This window comes from Vanellus vanellus (assembly GCF_965231255.1).
Source record: "Vanellus vanellus genome assembly, chromosome: 1".
In the NCBI taxonomy this organism is placed as follows: Eukaryota; Metazoa; Chordata; class Aves; order Charadriiformes; family Charadriidae; genus Vanellus; species Vanellus vanellus.
Genome location: NC_138905.1, coordinates 122,575,194 through 122,596,628, shown reverse-complemented (window position 1 = coordinate 122,596,628; position 21,435 = coordinate 122,575,194). Strand labels below are relative to the sequence as shown.

Sequence of the window (21,435 nt, the reverse complement as noted above, 5' to 3'; positions counted from 1 at the left end):
CTGTGGATGTACCGATCAGATGAAGTTAAATTTCTTTTCCCTCTAGGTGGGAACTATTTCATGCCCACCGTGTGCCCCCTCTCTACCTACTGGGCTGGGACTTAACAGTGGCATCACCTTGCACAGTCATCTTTCAGGGGATGGCAGGAAAGACAGCAACCACAACGAGGCAAAAACACAAAGGGAAGTGTGGGATCACTAGGGTTGTGTAGTAAGCTTCATCTAGAGAGGTTAGTTGTTAGATAATTTGATTTCTACAGTTTGTGAGTTATACAGCAGAAAGCCCTCATCCTTATTAAAAATAAACCCCAAACCAAATAAAACAACAAAACACAACCCTCAGCGCTCTAGCTTTTTAATAATTATTTCAACGATTGCACAGAGTTCATAAAGTGAATGTTTAAAAATGAGATAACATTTATTTAATCACCACTTTACACAAGGACAAGTGTTTGTCTACAACTGATTATGGAAAATAAAGCAAAACTGAACACTGGAAATGAGTATTAAAGGTCTGTGCGGACATTACATTTTTAGCGGATTTTGCAAGGTTCTCCAATAATGCTAGAAAACAAGTAGAAAAATACTTCTGAAAAATGAAGAAATTACACCAAGGTGAAGTCTCTCAGGTATTGGCAGGCTTTGGTGAGACGATTAACTCGTTGACTGAGGTAGCTCCTGTGCTTAGCAGCTTCACTGTCCTCCTGAAGTAGATGGTTTAACTTGTCTTTTTCTTGCAAAAGATGCAACATTGTGGTCTGCAAGCTATCCCCGAAGTCATGAAGGGCAGAAGACAGGATGATCAGAGGTATCTGATTGCAGAGGCGTTTACTTGCTCCCTGCAAGAGGGGGGAAAAAAGGCAGAAGACTTGTTTCCCAAAAAGAACTAAAACCTCAAGGGGCTATAGATAATATGGTAAGAAGTGACAGCATATTTTTAAAATGTCATATTGAGTTACTATGGAGTTACTGTTCAAGAAGTGAGACCTTCTAGGAACTAAAAAATGTTTGCCATTAGTCTCCTTTGTGCCTAAAGATTTAAAAATTCAGAGTTATGGGAATGTCAGCTGTGGCTTTTTTCCCTCATTGAACTAAACCCAAAGCAGGCTGTTCCCTGCTTAGCTCTGCCAGCTGTCATTAGTAAGAGTTATACAAGAACATACCTGACTATTAGTGCTTGAAAGTGGCAGTAGGAAGACTTGGCCTTAGGTACCTCTGGAGCTCAGTGGCTGCAAATCTTTCATTTACAAGGATGGGTCAGAGCTCAAGATGAAAAGTACCTAAGACCAGATGTTTAGTTTTTCTTTCTGGTTCGCAGAGATCTAATCAATAGCACATAATTTGGCTGAGTCGGCTAAAGCACATACTGAGCCTACTTGTTCTCGAGGTACTACTGACCATGGCGGGAAGGAGTGTAGGTGCCATAAATATGGGTGTTTTTCTGGAGCCAAACTCTACCCAGATTCTTAACAGTCCTGCCGTAGGTGACACAGATTCACGCATGCCATTTTCAAAGTCCATGGACACTTAAGAGCTTCCATCTCATTCAAAGTGTATTTGGCCGTGCATAAGTCCTATGGAGATATGATGCCCTGGCATTTTTTATTGTTGAAAATGGCGCTTAGGGCATTTACAAAAATCTATAACTGTCATCTAAGACTTTTGTGTTATAGCAGACAGTATAGCGAGGCAGGAGGGAAGAGCTTACGCAGTTCTGCCTTTGTCTCTTGTTCTCTGAAAGCCGATGGTTTTCTCTCCATCAGCCTGAACATTTAGTTGCAGGAGTTTGTCAAAACCTTGTTATTGAAATTCAAGGTGAGCTGCTACCTACCTTATCGCATCATTAATATTGAACTTGTTGCTGTCTGAGGGAGTTTTACGAAACAAAGATAAAAAGCAAATCCTGATACTGCATATTCTCTTTGTTGTCTTTCTTTAACATGACCCTTTGTTGAAACATCCCATTTGTCTTCAGAGACTTAACTTCTATGGAGCTATCTGCAATACAGCGTACGCACTCTGATCTCTACAGATAGCTGAATCCGTTTTCACTCAACGTTTTAGTATTGCTCCTCCTGCCACTTTAGTTTAGGATCTGACTGCAAGCTGCTGACACCACTTTCTGCTGCCAGCAGGAATATTCAGAGGGGCTTGAGGCTGACCCGAGCTCTCAGATGCTGCGGCAAATGCTGTACATAATGTTGTTAAGCTTATGGAAACCAGTGTCATTTGCAAACCGTGAGATGAGCTAGCAGTGGGGAAAGCAATCCTAGGACTGTTCCTTCCTTTGCTGGAGAGAGGGATTTGCCATCAACTGAATATTAATAACTTCTAATTACAGAGCCAAGGGCTCTTTCCCATGCTATCCTCTCCTCCATGCTGGTGACTGCCCTTCTCCCCAGCCAACAGTTGTCCCCATAGGAAAGCCAACAAGAGAACATTGTACTGATGTGGGGCTTTGTAGGCACCAGGGAGTCACCCTCTTCTCCATGAGAGGCTGGAGGAGGGTGAGGACTCACCTGCTGGCGGTGTATTGCCGGAGCGAGGGGAGCCACGCCAGGCTGGAGGGTAGCTAACAGGTAGCTTAGCAGCCAGCTGTCATTTTAACAGCCTGCAGGCTTTTCTAATCACCAGACCCCTCAATGTGCAACTGCTTCTCCCCAGTGAGAGGCCGTCAGACCAGCGTTGTTCTGGTATTTTCATCACTGGTCCGAAGCTCCAATTAATTCGTATAGAAGCTGAATGTGTACCTGGATGAGACCCTTATACCTCTCTGGCTACTATAGTACTATTAGTACTATTATAGTAATTGATGAAAGGCTTATATTGACTACCGCGAGATCTGGACAAGGGGTATACGCTATAGCATTCAGAGTGCAGAAGAACTGCCGTATCGTAGTCTGTAAACTCACATTGAAATAGGCCTTCGTGTGAGAAACCATCTCCTGGACAAAGGAGGGCTCTTGATTCGAAACAGATCCAACCTTCAGCTGTTTATCATTGCCAGCATTTTCTTCCTTAATAGACTGTAAATCTTTAATGTAAGCGTCATCCTGGCAGTATACGATTCTCTCCATTTTGAACTGGGTCCGGATGTGTTTTTCAGCCTCCACTGCTTGTTTCTCTCTAATGTCTTCAATTTTGATCTAGGAAAGAAAAGAACAACAGGTTCTCAGACATTTGTTTCCTTTGCAAAGGTGCTGGTGCTTAGTGGTGTTCCCAGGGAACGGCAAGGTGGGCACAGTGTTCAACAGTCCTTGCTGCAGCACTGTCTAATCCCAGACCAGATCTTAGAAACAGAGTAATGCTTTAGATTCTGGTTCGTCTGCTGTGAAAGAGCAGAAAAACATGGCAGGTTTTGTCCCCTCCTTAACGTGAGTGGGATCAGTCAAAATCTGGTGCTTGGAACCCGAAGGAAAATACAAGGTTGACAGGAACAAACAGCAATGGCCAGTCGTGAGTTCAGCCTGTCCTCGGTTTTTGCATGCATTTTGTTTGTCTCCCTCTCGCAGTAGGCAGTGACGGTAGGCACTGATGTGAACTCCATTGACCCTCCTGCCCTTCTCAAAAACTGCAGACTCTTATTTGTTGTCAGCAAACCAACCCTGTGAAACCCTTCACTGCCTGGCATTATTATTGCAGTAATCTGATGGTTTCTGGCCTTTTTGATACTTCCACCTAAAAGTCTGGGGGGGCAGCAAAGTTCCCTCAGTCATCCTCAAATTCTCTTAAAATGCTTTCCTAGCATCCTTAAGAAAGCATCCCATCTTTTTTCTCATCTTCAGTGTCTACCAGAACTTCCTCCATTTTCATTCCTCTCACTATGTTATGCCTAAAGACCCTCCCTAAACACTGTTGTATTTGGATGAAATAGTTTCTTTGCTTGCTCTCTGTTGTCCTGGGAGCTCAGTAGGGTTTGGCCATGCAAGTCAAATAGCGAACCACCTATTTCACTCACATTTGCCTTTGAGTTTCCTTTTTAAGCAGTACCCACGAGTGTCCAGTATTGCTTCTCATCTCTTCCTCAAAGCTCTTTCTGAGAAAAGGTCTTCAATGACATCCATATCATTTAACTCCACCCCAAAAAACATGCAACTATCCAAATTGTGAACAGTCATCTTCTAACTCTCTCATAGCTGAATGATTTTTGGCTTGTCTGCTCCTGCTCCCTTTTGTCAAAGGTGAGATTGATGCACTGGCTAATGCCCTGGCTTGCCTTTCAGAGGAGAAAAGCAGTGTTTAGTGCTCTGAGGCTACCCACATGCCTACAAATCACTGCAGGACTTAAATTTGAAATGGGTTATAAACTCTTCAGGGCAACCATACCAGGTTTCCTTTGCATTATGTTGTATGCATCAAGAGTGTGACCAGAATGAATGAGGAATGTATGTTTTAGATCTTGTCAAAGTTGTACTGAAAGGCAAAAGGCGCTTTCATTAGTGCTATTATAAACATGGTATTGTTTTCAAGCTCTTCCTTATTTTATAAAAACTGTAGGCTTGCAAGAAATTCCATGCTTGCATAAGCGTAATACAATGGGATAGGTACTGTAAGCATGGCTGTATTTACAAGTGCCATTGCATCTTGCTCTTGTCTTATCTCAGTTTACAGGTAGTCTCTCACCTTAGCAGCTCTGTTTAGATTGTGAAAATTAGCAAAATGCTTTTTGGTGAGCTCCATAAATTTCTCTTCAACAAGGCCTAAGGGAAGAACAGACAGACAAAATAAAGTCAGCAAGCAAGTGAGGTTTTTATGCTATTGTTAATAGAGGACTTGTGAAAACCACTCATTTTCTGTATTCATCCAGAAATACCTGACCAGCTGTACTGATGCACTATGCCTCTATGCCTTTAAAACTAATACAAAGTAGGAATTTAGATTTCTAGGTCTGAGAGTGTGAGCATTAAAGACCTCCTGTGACCACTTACCACCTGAGAGATATAATATCACTGAGATTTCTTTGATAAAGCAATTTCTGTGCTTACAGTTGTGTTTGACCGGATGTGTCATTACTTGGCCACGTTCGCACATCTGCATCTTGCCCTCTGAGTGGCGTCCCCAGGAAGAGGGGCTAGCACGTATAATACAGAGCACCGAGTCTGGCACAGACACTGTAGCTGCCTTCTAAGGCAAACACAGGAGAGACAGGATCGTGACATACTCTTTACTTTGGTGTTTTTTACTGGGGTGAATTATATACCCTTTCCCCCACCCTCAGCAGTCACTGTGTAATACATACGATGTCATGCAAAGAATTGGCAGAGAAGCTGGGTTTCCAGTTCAGGTTTGTGAATGCCACTCCCCGGGCTTGGGAATACCAAACTGCTTGGTTGGCACCAGGCACTTCTACTATGCCATTTCTTTACTGTGTTGTTTATTGTAGTTACTTTCTAACTCCCTTCCCCCAGCAACTGGGAAAAGTATTAACAAACATTGGAGACCATGCGTAGAGATTGGAGGCTCTAGAGAAGAAGCAAGCCCCCAGGCTGAATCAGATTCACTTCCCTGTTCTGAAGTATCCTGGCTGGAACTCTTGCTTCAGCGGTGAGAACGTTGGCTTATCCTGGAAAAAAAATTGTCAGGCACACCAGTGTCTCTCCCGCGACAGCCTCATGTGGCCTGCGAGACATACCGATCACGTTGTTCAGTATCTCAATGGCTGGCTCCTCCAGTTCTACGATTTGCTCTTTTATAATGTCCTCAAATGTCCTGTAATTGGTAAAGCCTGGGAACTCCCGTCCACGGTACTGGTCTTCATATTTCCATACTTTACTGGGTACATTTTTTTTAACTGTAATAGTAAAATAACATTGCTTTACTCCTAAATCACTCAATTTATGAATTTCAGATTTAAGAAGGGAGTCTATTTCTCTTCTTTTAAATGCCCTTGAGAAGAACAAATACTGAAACAATCTTTCAAGAAATACTGTTGCTGCAGAACTGAGCTAACGCACCTTATCACTCAGTGAACGAGCCACCTCACATGTTGGATCAAGCATCTAACTGACAGAAAGCAATCCAGAAATTATGACAGGGCTCAAAAATACTGGTTCTTCTTGGAATTGCTACCCTCACAGAAGTGGCTGTTACCAGTCACTTCTGAGTTTTAAAAAACCCAGAACAAAACAAACCCCCAAACTCACTAACCAGTCTTATTCCAGGGAAACTGCCGTTGACTAGCTATTTTTATTTAAGATACCACAGTCAATATTTCTTTGTTGACATTACAAGAATTTTCCATCTTAAATGAGGTATATCCCTTTGAGTTGGTTTATATATTCAGGCAAAGATGTGTTTCTAAGTGTTTTGAAAGGTTTCGATATTGCCCCGTTTTGTGGTCAAATTTGTGAATCATGGATCAAGTGCACACATGGAGGTAGAAGTCAAGGCATGAATGCATTAAATTCTAACATTCAGATATTTGAGTCCATGGCTGGATAGTAACAAAAAAAAAAAATAAAGAAAAGAAAAGACAGAAGTAGATGTGGAGTATCTGGTTTTAGAGTCTGAAAACATACCTGTACAGTTAAGGTTGTACAAAGCTGTAATATGGCCACAAGAACATCTATCAGCTTTCCAACAGAAAGTTCAAGACTTCAAGTTTTCAAAGTATCTGCTATTTTTAATACCTTCATTTATCATAAGAAATCTGAAGTTAAACAGAATCATCTGACATGCAATGTTGTACCTTCAGAAATCCTATCGGTGGCTGATAACAATGCTTTCCATCGAGGAAAGGCTCACTAAAGATACCTCTACTTTTCAAGCTATGTAAGTGAATTTACTCTGTAGCACATGTAAATACTTCACCTGAGCATATGTACACATAATTTTGGAGGAGCACGTTGTCAGCAGGAGCTGTGCTGTTGTAAGAGCTGCTGTGTGCTGCTACCCTGATCCTATCGTGAAGCCAAAGGTATTAGTTTAAATCAATGGGGATAACCTGAAAGTGCCCAGAGGATTCCCCACTGTAGTTCAGCTGCCATGCAATGTCTTGCATATCTCCTGCAATTCAGTTGCTTTTTGTCCTCTGAAAAAGCTGCATCCTTCTGCTAGTGCTTTCTGCTGTTTTTACATCTATTTCTTCATGCCTTCATTGTCTTACTATTTTATTCCTCTCCATAAAATCATGTTGATTGGCTTGGTACTTCATGGATAGGACACAAGAGACATTGACATACACCAATGTCTATCTGTCTCTCTTCACATGTATGCATATATATACATATGTTTGTCTCTGGCTGAGGGCACCTTTGCAGTCTATTTGTACCTATCATTTTAGAGTCTCTAAGGATGTTGACATGGATGTGCATCAAAGTCTAAAAGAACTTGTTTCAAGAGCTACTGCTTGACTGGACTTGATGTTATTTCACCTCTAAAAGCACACGATGGGGTCTCTGAAAGATGTGAAAAAGGTGCTGCAAAAGATGTTGAGTGTACAGCAGTTCAGTCTGCATGTGTCACCCTATGCTTCAGTTTACAATTGAGTTTGGTTAAGCAATTAGCAAGGTGGGTGACACAAAAAGGAGTACTCTTTCCAAGGCTGAGGTTATTTCGGACTCAGAATTGCTTTCTCCACACCTTAAACCAGAGCTAAAGCAGAACAAAACAGACCAAAATTCCAAAACATTATAATAATAATTACAACAACAACAGCAGCAGCAACAACAATACAAATTTATTATATAGTTTAAATATACGGCTATTATTAGTAATAATGTATAAATATATTTATAGAAATAGAAATAACAATAATAATACTAATAATTAGTGTTATTATTGCTGTTGGGTTTTTGCTGTTATTTAGAAGAATGTTTTAGAGAACCACCTACCAATTCTGTGCCAGGACCCACAGTCATGGTCTTATTGCTTTGCTGGAAGAAGAGGCATCCACTGATCTCTCCGTAATGACAGCATTTAATGCAAGCTGGGTCTTTGTCCCCAAGACCAAAGCATAACTTGCCTAACACTACAACAGATGAATGCTCCTAGCTTCTTTTTTTATACTTTCTTGCAAACAACACATTGACGATGCTGTGTCATGATTTAAAAGCAAAGGAATGGAATCTCACGTCAGCTGCAAGTGATGGTTTTCTATGCTTACCCTTTGCAGCACACTCTAGGAGAGTCACTTCCCATGTTCGAAACTCTCTGCGGATTTTTGTAAATAGTCTGATTTCATTTCCAAACAACTGCTCCTCTCCACGTATTACCTGAGAGATGTCTTGATTAAAGAGTTTGATCAACTGTAATGAATTAAAGAACAAGCAAGCAATGTAGTTAAGTTTCATTTCTTCAGACTAACTTGCATATGTTAAATAAATCTGCAGTTATTTGATGTTAAAGCAGGGACATGGTTCACTGAAAACGTTCTTCCTTACATCTTTCATGCTCTTAGCTCCCGTGTGTTTTATTTTTTTTTTAAAACCAGCACAGCTAGAGGACAACAAACTTGATACTCTTTTTTTTTTTCTTGATTTGGTTTTGTTTTGGTTTTGTTTTCCTGTGGACTCTTAGAACCATGTGCTGAATTCTAATTGACTAGTCTTGTATGAGGTCTTTGAACGCTGATGAGCCTTCATAAGCACCTCTGCTGGCCTGCCAAAAGCTTACTGTGAGGGATTAGCTCCCCTAGATGAGACACTTAGATGGACTTGCAAACCATGTTTTGATATCAGGAATGCATTTGATCTTATGAATGCTGTAAACAATGGAAACCCTTCAAAATGTCAAGCAGGCAGGAGTGTAAGTTTTCCCTCTGAGATGCTTGATTTTGACCAATCAACCAAGTTGTTATTCACTTTTCTTTTTACATAATCACAGGAGAAAAATTGCTAGAAGGGGCCATGTTCCTGTGGTCCCTCATCTTTGCAGGTATGATGTATTCCTGCCAGAGGTTTGTGTACGTATGTTACTCTCAAAATACATCAGTGACAGATACTACAAGCTTCCTGGTGGTCCATGCCAATGGTTTGCTAACTTTAGGTGGTCTTTCTCCTACATTTACCTGTTCGTTCTGCTCTGTGACCAAAACAATATTGACACTTACATCTGTGAGGAAAATCAGCTTCTCTGACTCTGTGCTGGGTGCGCCTCTTCTATACTTTTGTAGATCCTGTAACGTTTTTTGGAGCACCTCACGTACTTGGTTCTCCAGTGTTGGCAAAGTTTTCTGGGGGTAGACAATAAAGAAGGACATTTAGGTAGGTTGAACATCTCTGGTTTTGGAAGGAAAACAAAATACCTCTAAAAGTGATCTGCACATGATCTTTGCTGCTCTTAGGAGTCCAAGAGCTCGCTGTCCTTGCATCCCACGCATGATAGTGGGATAGCACGGAAGTGCGAATATGGCCTTCATTGAGAGAAGGCAAGGACTAGCGTGTCCCTGAGATATCAGGCTGGACCTCACTGCTAGGTGGGCAGAGTGGCTGCAGTCTAGGGCAACATTTCACCTACAGCAAGCCAAAAATTATGTCCTGACAGGTTGTGCCAGGGAGGTGGTGATACGGCGAATGGGCTGACCCCTCCATTCCTGATAAATACCTGATTGAACATGGCTGTTTAGTTGCTTCTTTTATGTAAAGTTACATAAATACTTTTTTTTTTTTCTCCTTCAGGACTGAATTTAGAGGTTCCCTGCATTTTAGCATTTTCCCTTAATGGAGTAAGATATATTACTTACAGATATATGTATATAAAATTAAAACCCCAATATACTTATACAATATATATACACTTATATATATACTATATATATATACAATATACTTATATTAGCATAGTAATATAATAAAACAGTTAGATCTTACTTGAGATTTTGAAGACATTTTCAGTTAAATAGACAATATTTTGTTTTTGTAAGCTCATTGTAGTAACTTGTCACCCAGCCGACCAATACTCTTTGGAAACAAAAAGAAACACAACGGCTGCCATTGAAAAGGCAGGAGTTCTGGGTCACAAGTAGATGAAATGATTTGCCTATTGCCAGTCTTCATCTTAAAGGCAAATCTGAGGACGGAGCATGGGTTTCTTTACCTCTAACTCTCAGTTCAATTTGTTCTCAGATTGCTGGATTGAAAGATAATTGAGTACTATTTATGCATGTAAACATCCAATCCAATTGCAATCAAGTGCAATCCAAGGTTGAAGGGCTGAACTTACTTTTAGACAGCAACTAATACACACAGCTTAGTATGGCACCTCTGTTACTTACAATAATATGTTTCACAAGTTCATTTGTGAGCTTCTCTGCCAGATGAGGAATAGTCGCCCTTCTTTCTTCCAGAAGAATGCTGCAAAAAAGAGGAAAAGTTTGGTTTAGATAGACCGCGTGTGCGGGGCAAGGAGAGAGCACTGATGCTCTGCTGTTTTCACTAGTTCTACTACACAAATTGAGTAAAGTAAGGGCGCTCTTGGGAGTGCTAGTACAGGTGTGGCAGCAGCCCAGGACTCTCTGGGCACCATGGCTTTTATGCAAGAGTTGTTTGACAGCTCCTGCTACTGGCTAAGCAAAGGGAAAGAGAGAAGAATCCGAAAATAGCAAATTCTAACAGCAGATTAATGTGCTGCTGCATTATTTCTGCATGTGTGAAGTACACTGATTCAAAACCCTTTTCACCTGCCATTCCCTATATTATGATTGATTTGCTGCTGAGTCATATTCTGGGGAAATCTGTGCCGTCACCCCAGGCAGTATCCTTTCTCATGCTGAGTTTTACCGTGTTTTCCAGTGAATAGAAATAAGTCAGTGCTTGACTTGAAGTGCACAGATACTTAATTTGAATTCTTTGGGACTATCCTGAACTTCTGAAGTTCATTGCACTTCTCCCAGGTTTAAGGAGAGATATATATTGAACTTGCATCTAAAATACATTTTAAAAGTTTGTTTGACATATAAAATTCCTCTGGCTTACTGGAATGCAACACTACATGGGCAATGAGAAATAGCGAGTATAATTAATACCTCTTTGTGACCCTAATTTAAATCTCAGTAAGTCAACAGGAAGCTTTGAAGTGACTTTAATATGTCTTCAATGAGGTCCTTTCCATGAGAAGTACCTGAAATGTTTGTGAGTCTCAAAGAATTTTCTCTCCTGTTCGATTGCAGCGGCCAAGGCCAGTCTGTTGTGGATGTCCTGCTGCCCACGACACTTCACGATCATGTAACCTTTTTTGAGGGGGACGACTAGGTTTCGTATTATGTTAATGATAGACTCTTCGGTTCCTCTGTCCACCAGGTCAGGTTTTGTGAGGATCCCTGCGAAGTTACCCAAAGAGAAATTTAGTTGAAGGCAGGAGTTAAAGGTAGGGGAGGTGCAGTAGGACACTGCGCCACCACAGCAGGAATGTGTTGTGCTGTGTTTTAATAAAGCAAGTTCTCTTCGTTTGTTCTTTTCTCTCCTACAAAGATCCCTGGGCTTTGTGCTGTAAAACTTGCGCTACAGTTGGCCTCCCACCATGCCTTTTGCCTTGCAAACTTTTTTTAACAGGCAGCAGCAAAGCTTTACCGCCATTAACTCTGAGATTTTCAATTTCCAATTATTTGTAACATGCCAGCAAGACTCAAAATTGAGGGATTCTTAGAGCTACTGGACCACCTCAAGCTTTGTAAATAGTTTATTGAAGCTGCTTTCTTTTTTTTTTTCCTTCTTCTAGTAGCTAATTTCACAGATCTGGTGTGGAATACAAAAAAAACAGACCTTCACGGAAAGAAAGATTTTCACTTCTCTTCAACTTAAAAAATTTCTCACCTAGTGTCCTTTCTCCAGTGGGATCCACCTCTTGAGCCATTTTCAGTGCTTCTGTTGTTGCAATATCCACATTACATGGCACCACTACCAAATTGAGTGTCTCTTTGCAGCCAATGGTTTTTTTAAGCAGTGTTTTGATCTGCAATGCAATACAGCAGTAATGAAGTTCAGTGAAATCAGATGCTTGAATGTAGGATGTGGCCATTTCTAGCAATATGAGCCACTGACTGATGACATTAAATGTCACATATACTGAGGATAGTATTACATGCTAAAGGATGGTATGGAAATGGGTCAGCAGAAGAATGCAGCCTCTTTTCCTATGTGAAGATTAATCCAAACATCTAGCGTGAATGAGACCAGACTGTTGTTATGCCTGTCCTGAAAGGTCTCATGCATATAATCTTTCGTTGTGGAAATATGGAAGATATTTCATAAATAACACATTTAACAATTTCTGATGTCTAGGTACACACTTACGGTAAGAAAGCAAGCTAGATTATGATGATAAATCTCAGATTCATGTCTCTGAAAGGAGAGAAAATGTCTTTGGCTTGTATTTCAGTGGAGTATTTATTTTTTTTTTAAGTCACACATGACACCTAGTTGGCATTGTTTCTATGTTTCAATGCCAAACTAAAGAGTTTCTCATAGTTTGTGTTGTATTGCAAAAGGTTCACGCAGGTCTGTTGTGCTTGTACTGAAGTAAGTTAACTCTTTTTTTGCTGAGTTTTGGTAAAGGTGCCTCTATTTTCTACTTCCCATCCATCCCAATTCCTGACATGCTACAATGCTATAGCCTCCATCTCTGAAGCATGCAGGCAGCTGAGGAAGATGGAAATGTGTGGATCATGTCACATCTGCTGCTTTGTCCTGAACATAGTAGAAAGATTACTACATAACTATGAAATGAAATTCCTCTTCTCCCAGAGAGTAAAGCCTTGACAATCCAATCTTGTCTCATTTTTGTTGATATGTCTAGTTTACTTTGGGGTAGTCCTAATCAAAGGTATTTTAGGAGAAACAATGCACCCAGCTCCTGCACATCACCTTCACATCTGGCCTCGTCCAAAGTGAGTTTTATTTGCATTCCCCAGAATTCTAAAAGCAGCCAGAGGAAAAGTAGAGACCTCCTCCACTTTAATGCATATTCTCTTTATTTCAAAAAGGGTCTGCTGGGATCCCTTAAGGGATGAGAAGGACCAGGACGGGTCTGATTCTGATGTGCTCTGTAAGTAAGGGATGACTGAGCAATGAATCTGTAAGAAGCCAAATTTGCTGCCTTGCTCCAGAAGAACTTACAAGAACTCAGATCCATTCACCTTTGACAAATACATCCACAGAGCTTATAAGGGACAACTCATTTTGGGATGCATCTGTCTTCCAGACTGCGGTCTAGCTAAGGGACACAGGGGCAGCACTGTGTTCAGGGTCCATACGGCTGGGTTACTGCGTGCTGCCATGGGTAGGCTGTGTCAAAGCCCCTGTGTGTCTCCTTCACAGCTGGCGTGGGCAGCTGCCTCCTGCACGGCAGGGCAGACAGGAGACCCTGCACCTCACTCTTCCTATTGGCAATTCCTTGCCTGAAAAATAAGCTTGTTTGTTAGCGTAGCTCAGAAGCCCAGCATGATAACTGCAGCGCCCTACAGCAAAGGCTCGCATACGAGGTAGGTGACAGAAGTGACCCTGTGCACAGGTCGGTATATGAGACTGAGATTTACCTGTTCCCCAATGTCTTTTGGCTGATCACCCACGGCCACTCTGGCAATTCCAGGAAGATCAATTAGTGTCAGATCTGGGACGTCTTGGGACCAAATTTCTAGGGAAATTAGTTCTGCACTGATGGCACCTTTAGTACCAGCCACAACATTCTGGGCTGCAAGAAGAAAAGAGCAATGAATGCAATCTTCAAACAATGCAACAAAGCGAAGCTGAGCACAGTGACTTTGAAAAGTACCTACTACCACCTATCGTTCTTTTAGGCCTGTCTTTTTTCAGATCCAGCCACACACGGAAATTCATTTATGCAAAAATCTAATGACATTGTTACGCAACACGTGGATACGTGGAGTCCTTTTGGAATGTGAACTGCAATATTTTTACAGAGCATATACTTATAAACTCTTATATATGCAGGCAAAACACATATAAATAAGCCACAATGAAAGCGATCAGATAAGATACTGGTCAGTTGTAGCAAATGCTTCCTCAACATCAAGACACTTTGTAGGCATTAATTAATCCGTGGCTGCCTTGAAAGATAAATAAGTGTTATTCTGTATTCTTTACATTTTGATAGAGAGGTTGAGAGATCAACTAATTTGTCCCAGATCTTATAAGGCAATAATGCTTGAACTGTGAACAACACAGTACAGCATGGAAATCCTGTAGTCATTCTCATGTGAGATTTTTTCAGCTCTGTAGTCAGTTTAATCAATTCGTACCACTTGCCTTGCCAGTTTTGGAAGGATATATTGAATATATCTAAATAATATATTGAAAAGCTAAGAAAAAACATTAGGACAAATAACAATGCTGTGGAGCTGTGCTGGTCAAGGAAATAAGGGCAATCCAACTTTCACATTTAGGGCAAGTGCTTACTGCCCTTTGGGTAAGAAAAGTGTTTCCTTACACAACATGAAATACCATAAAAGCAAAGCTGTGACATGGGAAGGGCAATGACTGGGGCTGTGGTCACACTAGCTGGCAGAAGCTCTATATGCCCTCCATTCTGCCTTCTTACAATTTTCTCCAAGATCATAAGATTTCTGGCCACAGGCTCCTCAAGCGTTACCTGAGCTTTTGGACTGATGATAGGAACCGTTCAGGGTTTGGCATGTTTACAATCTGACAGACAACCTCCCCAAACCAGGCAGACAGCATCCAGCTGAGAACACAGCCTGAGCTTTTATCAGACATCATGGATCATCTTCACCACCAAAGTAGTAAGTAGCACAACCCTCTTGAGAGACCTGTGTTATGCCACCCCACCTTCTTCTGCTCTGAATTCAGCTCTTGGTGTTACTCGTGGCTGCGATCCCTGTGTTAGTCTGGGGACTGCTGCTCAGCCTAAGAAAAGGGGAGAAAGGATTCAAAGGAGACTGAGCAAGCTAAATAGGATGGGAATACATTACAACTCACCTTCTCTTATTGCTTTCTCCACGTCAGAGGCATCCTGGAGTTGTACGTCGATGTTGCGGTAGCACATTTTCCCTTTCCATGGTTGGGCAGCAGGTATTCTTTTCAGTTTAAGTTCCAAGGGGCATCGAGTAACAATACCTGCAGCAGTTCCAAAGACAGAGGTAACTCTCTCAGCAGTTGTTATTCATGATACACAGCCACGGACCGAGTGGCATATGCAGGGCTGCCTAATACTTTGCACAGAGACACAGAAATGTTCCAAGAGACATTGCCAGAGGGCGCTCTGACTTCCCCCTCAGAGCAGGACTGTCACTGGCGCTAGATGAGGTCAGCCATGGCTTTGTCCAGCCACGTCTTGTCTTGCAAACCTCCAAGAATGGAGATTTGCACCTGTCTGGGTGACCTGTTCTGGTGTTGCACCTACGTCCTATGAAAACCTTTTCCTCAAGTCCAGCCTGAAAGACTAGATGGTATTGTCAACTCATACAGAACTTGCAGAACTTATATGTGTGCGTGTACACACACACACACACACACACACACACACATAGAGCTGAAAAGTGATTTTTCTTGAGCTGCAAAGTCTTCAATCAATCTTCTCTTACTTAAATAATATCCAAGGCACATGTTTGTAAGTAAAGATCTTTGTACCTTTTTTTGCCACTAAAAGGTATCTGTAAGAAAATCTTGTAAGAAAAACACAAACCAATCCCAAAAGCAAATTTCAAAAATAGTGTTCCATGTGAAACCAATATCTGCTGCACTACTCTTTGCTGGAAAATGCACAGAGTCAGCTGATGCTACCTTTCAGTTTGTCCACAGTTTGGGACAAGCACTCTACTCTATACTCTTCTTACTCCTGGTCTCTTCACCACCCGGAACATGTGCCTTGTTGGAGCTACCTTGCAGTGCCCCACCTGGACACCCGTTTCTTATACTGGGAACCAGAGCTGAGAAGGCCTCTGGAGTCTCACAATCTAGATAAAGTATCAGCCATGGAGTTATTCACTCCTAGACAACAAAAAAAAAAAAAAAAAGAAGGGGGAGGAAGGGGGCGAGAAAAAAAAAAAGCCCTTCCATCTCATCAAAGTTCAATTCAACTGAAAACCTAAGAAGGTGAATTCTTACCATTGCCCCTAGGAAGAGCAATACCAGACAGGGCTTCTAGGACGGAGCTTTTCCCGGAGCTCTGGTCTCCGATCACTGCAATTGCAGGCAAAGCCAGGTCTTTTTCAATTCCGAGAGCTCTCAGGCTGTCAATGAGATCAATGCAGGGTCGGATCTTTTCCTCATATTGGTTGTACAAGGTATGTTCTGCTGCCTGCTGGAGTTAAACTTACAATGAATTTTCCATAATTTTCAAACAAGTTATTTCCACAAAAAAAACCCACCACCTTTTAGGCATCTTTTCCAGCTCATCATTCTCTAGTAAACCTTACGTACTGGCATCAAGCTGTACCTCACATCACTGTGCATCCTTGCACATCCATGTTATATACAGATATCTGTAAATAGGACCAAATCTGTTGAGGTTGGCTCAATGACCATCCTTAATAAAATACCAAACTTTGTAAGCTCTCCTGAGAAGGTAAAGAATAAAAGGAGACCTCATTACTAAGTGTGTTTTGTTAACTTATTTTTTTTTAATAACTGCCATTTTCTTCCACTCATCTACAGGTGTACTGAAGTATGTGTATGCAATGAAAACTAGTCCCAGTAACAGGAGAATTTAGTGCATAATAGCTTATTAAATCTTTGTTTTGAAGTTTGAAGATTTAGTTTGTGCACAGACACCAAAGGCGTTCTGCTGTAGCGTCCTTAATGGGTGGCTAAAATCTTTTAGATCACCATGGCTCTTCTTTCTTTGCCTCATTTTAGGCTAGAGTAAGGGATGCCTATGAGTGATTTGTTTTAAATGACTGACTATTGTCATTTTTTGGTTTTGACATGCATGCCAGGAATTAACACAGGCTCACCATTGTCATGAAAGCACACCGACTACTTTCCAGCCCTTCACAAAACTGGTCCACCTGCCGTTAAATATGTCCAGCTAAAGGGTATAAGCATCAGCTTGGTCTCTTCTCTCAGTTCCTCTCTCCATGTTCCAGTCTGATTGCTGCATTTAGAAATGCAGTTTTGAGAACACCAGTATTTTACAGACCCTAATGGGCAAGTCACGTTCATACCTGATATTTCGAAAAGAAAAATTGAAGTTTCCCACCATCGCTTTTGTCTAAGAAAGTCACCTCTGGAAACATGTCTATCAGTCAGATGTAATCAAACAGAGCAGATTTTTCTTTCAGGATGGGAAAGACAGCACACATTACTGGAGGCAGGTATTTTAAAACCTTATTGGTAACCTCCCCCACTATCTTCATTATGATATTTACTAGCTAATATTTCCTAGCCATTCTCAAGACCTTCTTTAACTATGACACAGACTTAAAAACAATCTGTTTTCAGTGTCAAACATTCAACACAGATTATTAACTTTTCTTTGTATTTCTGTTGAAGGTAGTGGAGTCTCAAGTAAAAAATACCTCAGACTTTAGTATTCCTGTTCAACATTTGATAATTTTTACCAATGAAACAGATAGCTGTTACACATTAAATTGTCTTCTGCCATCCTATTTTCTACACCTGCATTTTTTATACCTGCAGATTAATTGCAGGTACTTATCTTCCTAGTTACACAAATGACTGTTTGGTCCTGATGCCAGAAGTACTCCTCTGCTTGGACCTAACAAGTGCAGATTGCCCAAAGTGACAAGGGAATTCATTTTGGGACACAAAGTGAAACACAGGAGTGAGAGTGGGAAGGATCTATGCCCTCCTCTAGTATCTGCCTTACCTTGTCCTGCTGTCCATAACGTTTCTTCAATGCCTTCTGCTCATAGTCGGGGTTTCCCTCAGTCCTGTTCTCTGGCATCAGAAGACCTTCATCTTCTAAGTCTGGGGGGAGAGGTACTGCAAAAGCTTCTGAAGACGGTTGTAAGGAAGGTGATGCAGAATAAGCAAGTTTGGTTCTTTCGGAACGTTTGGACGATACACTCTTATTACTCATGGCCTGCTGATTTTTTGGCCTACCACGCAGATAGTCTGTAAGTGCTTCACTGAATAGTGATTACCCTCTGGTCCAACCACTCTTTCATACAGCTTCTGAAATCAAACATGGGGCACTGAGTGATTTGAGCTTGCAACAGTGATCATAGCAGATAAAATCAAACATGACTTTTATTTACTAATTCAAACTCTCAGTATAGATCAAGTGCCACAGCTCTTTTCAAATCATTAAAATTGCTCCCCAGAGGTTAGACTTGAAACACTTCTCCCTGCCTCTCTTACGTTTTGGTTTTTTTTTTTTTTGTGTGTTTCCAAAAAAAGAAGTTGCCACAGCGTAAACAAGAATTATTTCTTTTTTTTGGGGGGGGGTGGGGTGGGGGGATGGGGGGAATATGTTACACCAGTTTTTGCGAAAAGCCAGTTTTCTTCAATGAAATATTTTGCTGAAAGGTGTTTTGAGAGCGTCAGTCAGTACAGCAGCTGCTGGGCATGGCCGGGGACTGTGCGAATGCAGAGATCCCGCACCCGGGGTCAGGATTACAGGGCTGTGTGTCTGCGCAGGGAGGGAATACGTGGGTGAGCCGCTGGCAGTGGGAGTAGGACACACCAAGCCATAGTCTGTTAAGCAGCCAATTTGCCTTTCCAGCGATGGAAACATTTGTCAGAGGCAAGTCTTACACCTGTTTTAGAAGCGCAGTATCTCAGTCCCTCCCTTTACAGCTTAAAACTCTCTCCAAAAAGCAGACTTTGCTTGACACAACGTTAGAAAAGTCAAAAGCGGGAGACTTTTATTTTCTTGTTCAGCTTTTCTTTATGTAAAAATTTTGTTGAGATGTTTTCTATGGGTGACTGAAGAAACTGGAGGCTTTTGATGTGACATTTTCCAGGGAAAGTGGTTTCCAGAGAGAATGATTTAAAGAAAAAAACCCCAACAGCCTTTTTTCAAAGCTAGATTTTTTTTAACTTCCTCCTGTCAAAACCAAGATCTGTTTAACTCACACACTTGGGAAAGTGAATTAGGGGAAACACATAACTTCCTGTTCTTTTAATTTTTCAGTTGAATTAAGTTTACAGGTTTTCTAATTTGAGCAGATGTCAAAGCAGGATGCACAATGTAAGTTATACTTTCAATGTGTAAAACAAGTTGAGAAAAAAACAGATTAATTCCACACTTGCTATTCAGTCTTTCTTTTTAATAAAGCAGTACAATTTTTTAACAGATATTCCTGTCTCCTTTTAGCAAAATAAAAAAATACATGACTATGGGGAAACTTCTCAATTTTTACCATCAATAAAAGATTGCTGAAATACTTTATTTGTAGGTATTCATTTTACAGTTCTCTCATCTTTTTCCACACTTCCCCTTTCTTTAATATTTCAGTATGAACTTTTTTCTCTTTCTATTAATGATTTATAAGTTTTTTCTTCCTTGAATGAGGACTCAGTGCTTTATCTGCAACAAACATACATTCTACATTCACTAGCCACCAGATTAGTTTATGATATTCTATTGCTACAGGAAATAATTTACTGATAGCAATGTCCCCAGCAAAAATCCCTCATATTACCTCTCCCATTCTCTACATGCCTTTCAATTTTGTGGAATGAACACTTCCTACAAATTTTTAATTTAATGCAAATATTATCGAGGAACAATTTTCTGTCCCTTTTACATTATCAGTATTCATTGGGCTGTGTTCAGAGTTATTCATGTACTGGTTTTAACACACGGCCTCCTAAGCATGGACGTATTTCCTTCAGAAAGATTTAGCTGTCATTATAACGAACAGGATGAAATGCAAAAATAGCAAGGTCACCTGGAAAAAACAAAACAAAAAGAAAAAGAAAGATCTGGGAAGATAAACTTGTGGCATCTGGGAAATTGATAGTCAAGGAGCCTGACAAAAAAAAAAAAAAGACAAATCTGAAATATTTTAGTGGAAGGGCTATGTCTTACTGCATACCTAGAAGGGTTTTTAGCTAGGTCTGCAGTGTAGACCACAGCGTGCAGACACAGATACCCAGGCAAACAAAGGTACCTACAGCAAGCAGCGGAGTAAATCAGCATGCGTGGATTTCTGGGGCTATCCAGCTCTTTTCCACCTGGACCTGAAAAAGGTTAGATAGGTCAGTGCAACCCCTCACTGTGCTGTTCAGGCATAGTGATGTCTTTATGTGCTGAGCCTTCACCACATCGGATGAAAGGAAGAAAGAAGGAGAAGAAAAAAAGGGCTGCGATTTTAAAGTGTCGTTCTGAAACTGGCCAGAATCCACCTGCAGAACGTGACGTCTGGATGACGTACTGATACCGAAAGTCTAATAACAACCACCTCACCAGAGCTGCTGTGGCCTCTGTCACCAGGACAATATCGGCTTCCTTGAACCTTAACTTGAGATGTTTGCCTGTCCGTGTGTCGGCACTCCCCCTCTCCGCCCCCCCCCAGCACAACACGAAGTGCTGCGCCACACAACCACACCCCTATGGAGCACAAACCTGCTGTTGGTCCTGAAGAGGATTTGCCTTATTTTCCTTCTAATGATCCCGGCTTTGCAGCTTGAGGGGTAATAACAAAATCTGCTACCAAACCCAAAGCACAAAGCTGCAGCGCTGAATCCACACAGCTCTTGCATTTGTTCACTCACTCTATGTCCAGCCAGGGGATCGCACGGATTTCTGCCTGACATAGCCTGTGACTTCAGGATATTTGGGTAATCCACACAGTCTCTGGGCTGTATGTTTATTAATTCTAGCTGTCTTCTCAGAAAAAAATATGAAGATATGCAAAGCTGACGATGCTACACAGGAAAACTGCCAGCTACACTGTGCTGCTGAACACTGCCCCCACACAGCACGTACATTAAAAAAATGTGTTCCAATTTAAATGCCGTCTCTCAGTCGTCTCCCTTTAAAGAGGAAATTATACAAATATCTTTTTGTTTTCCCCACCCCAGGAAACAACTAACTCTATTCCTGGAAACCTTGTTTAACCATATTTACTTTAGACACTTATGCAGCCTTCTCACATGCAACTATTAAAAGGAGTTAAGATAACAATCAAAAATTGTAGGATTATTTTTATAAGAAGGAAAAGACAAAATTCTACCTGTGTATTGTCCTGTAGCAAGAAGAAGCAGTGACTTTTTGCAACTTCTCGTGGTGCTTTTTTATTTACAGGCTCCACCTACAGACTGTGATGAAGATCAGGAGAAATGAAACCAATTCCTAGATGAAACAGGGCTGGCCTCATGAGAGCGCTGGAAGTAATAATGTAATGTGCTGGGTTTTTTTTTTTCCTTTCGTTTCCTTAAACACCTGCAAACTTTCCTCCTGTTGTTTCATGGATGACAGAAACGAAACTCCGCGCAGGCACAGCCGGCCGCCTCCTCGCTCAGCTGTACTGCCCAGGGGCGACAGGGGCAAAGGGCAGAAGCACTTGGAAAGGTTGCCCGTGAACAACAACCTCCCCAATATCCTCCCCCC

General features: G+C 41.3%; 1 protein-coding gene across 1 annotated transcript; it reads right to left on the bottom strand.

Annotated features, from left to right (window-relative positions):
• Window positions 1-349: 349 nt before the first annotated feature.
• LOC309677025 (interferon-induced GTP-binding protein Mx-like) lies at window positions 350-17,955 on the bottom strand (the record flags this gene model as incomplete). The annotated part of the gene is made up of 13 exons (XM_082489695.1): window positions 350-839; window positions 2,913-3,146; window positions 4,624-4,700; window positions 5,633-5,791; window positions 8,105-8,246; window positions 9,050-9,172; window positions 10,214-10,292; window positions 11,059-11,257; window positions 11,751-11,889; window positions 13,472-13,626; window positions 14,892-15,029; window positions 16,020-16,215; window positions 17,743-17,955. 13 exons carry the CDS (start codon window positions 17,953-17,955, stop codon window positions 606-608), a joined length of 2,088 nt encoding a protein of 695 aa, XP_082345821.1. The 3' UTR covers window positions 350-605.
• Window positions 17,956-21,435: the final 3,480 nt, after the last annotated feature.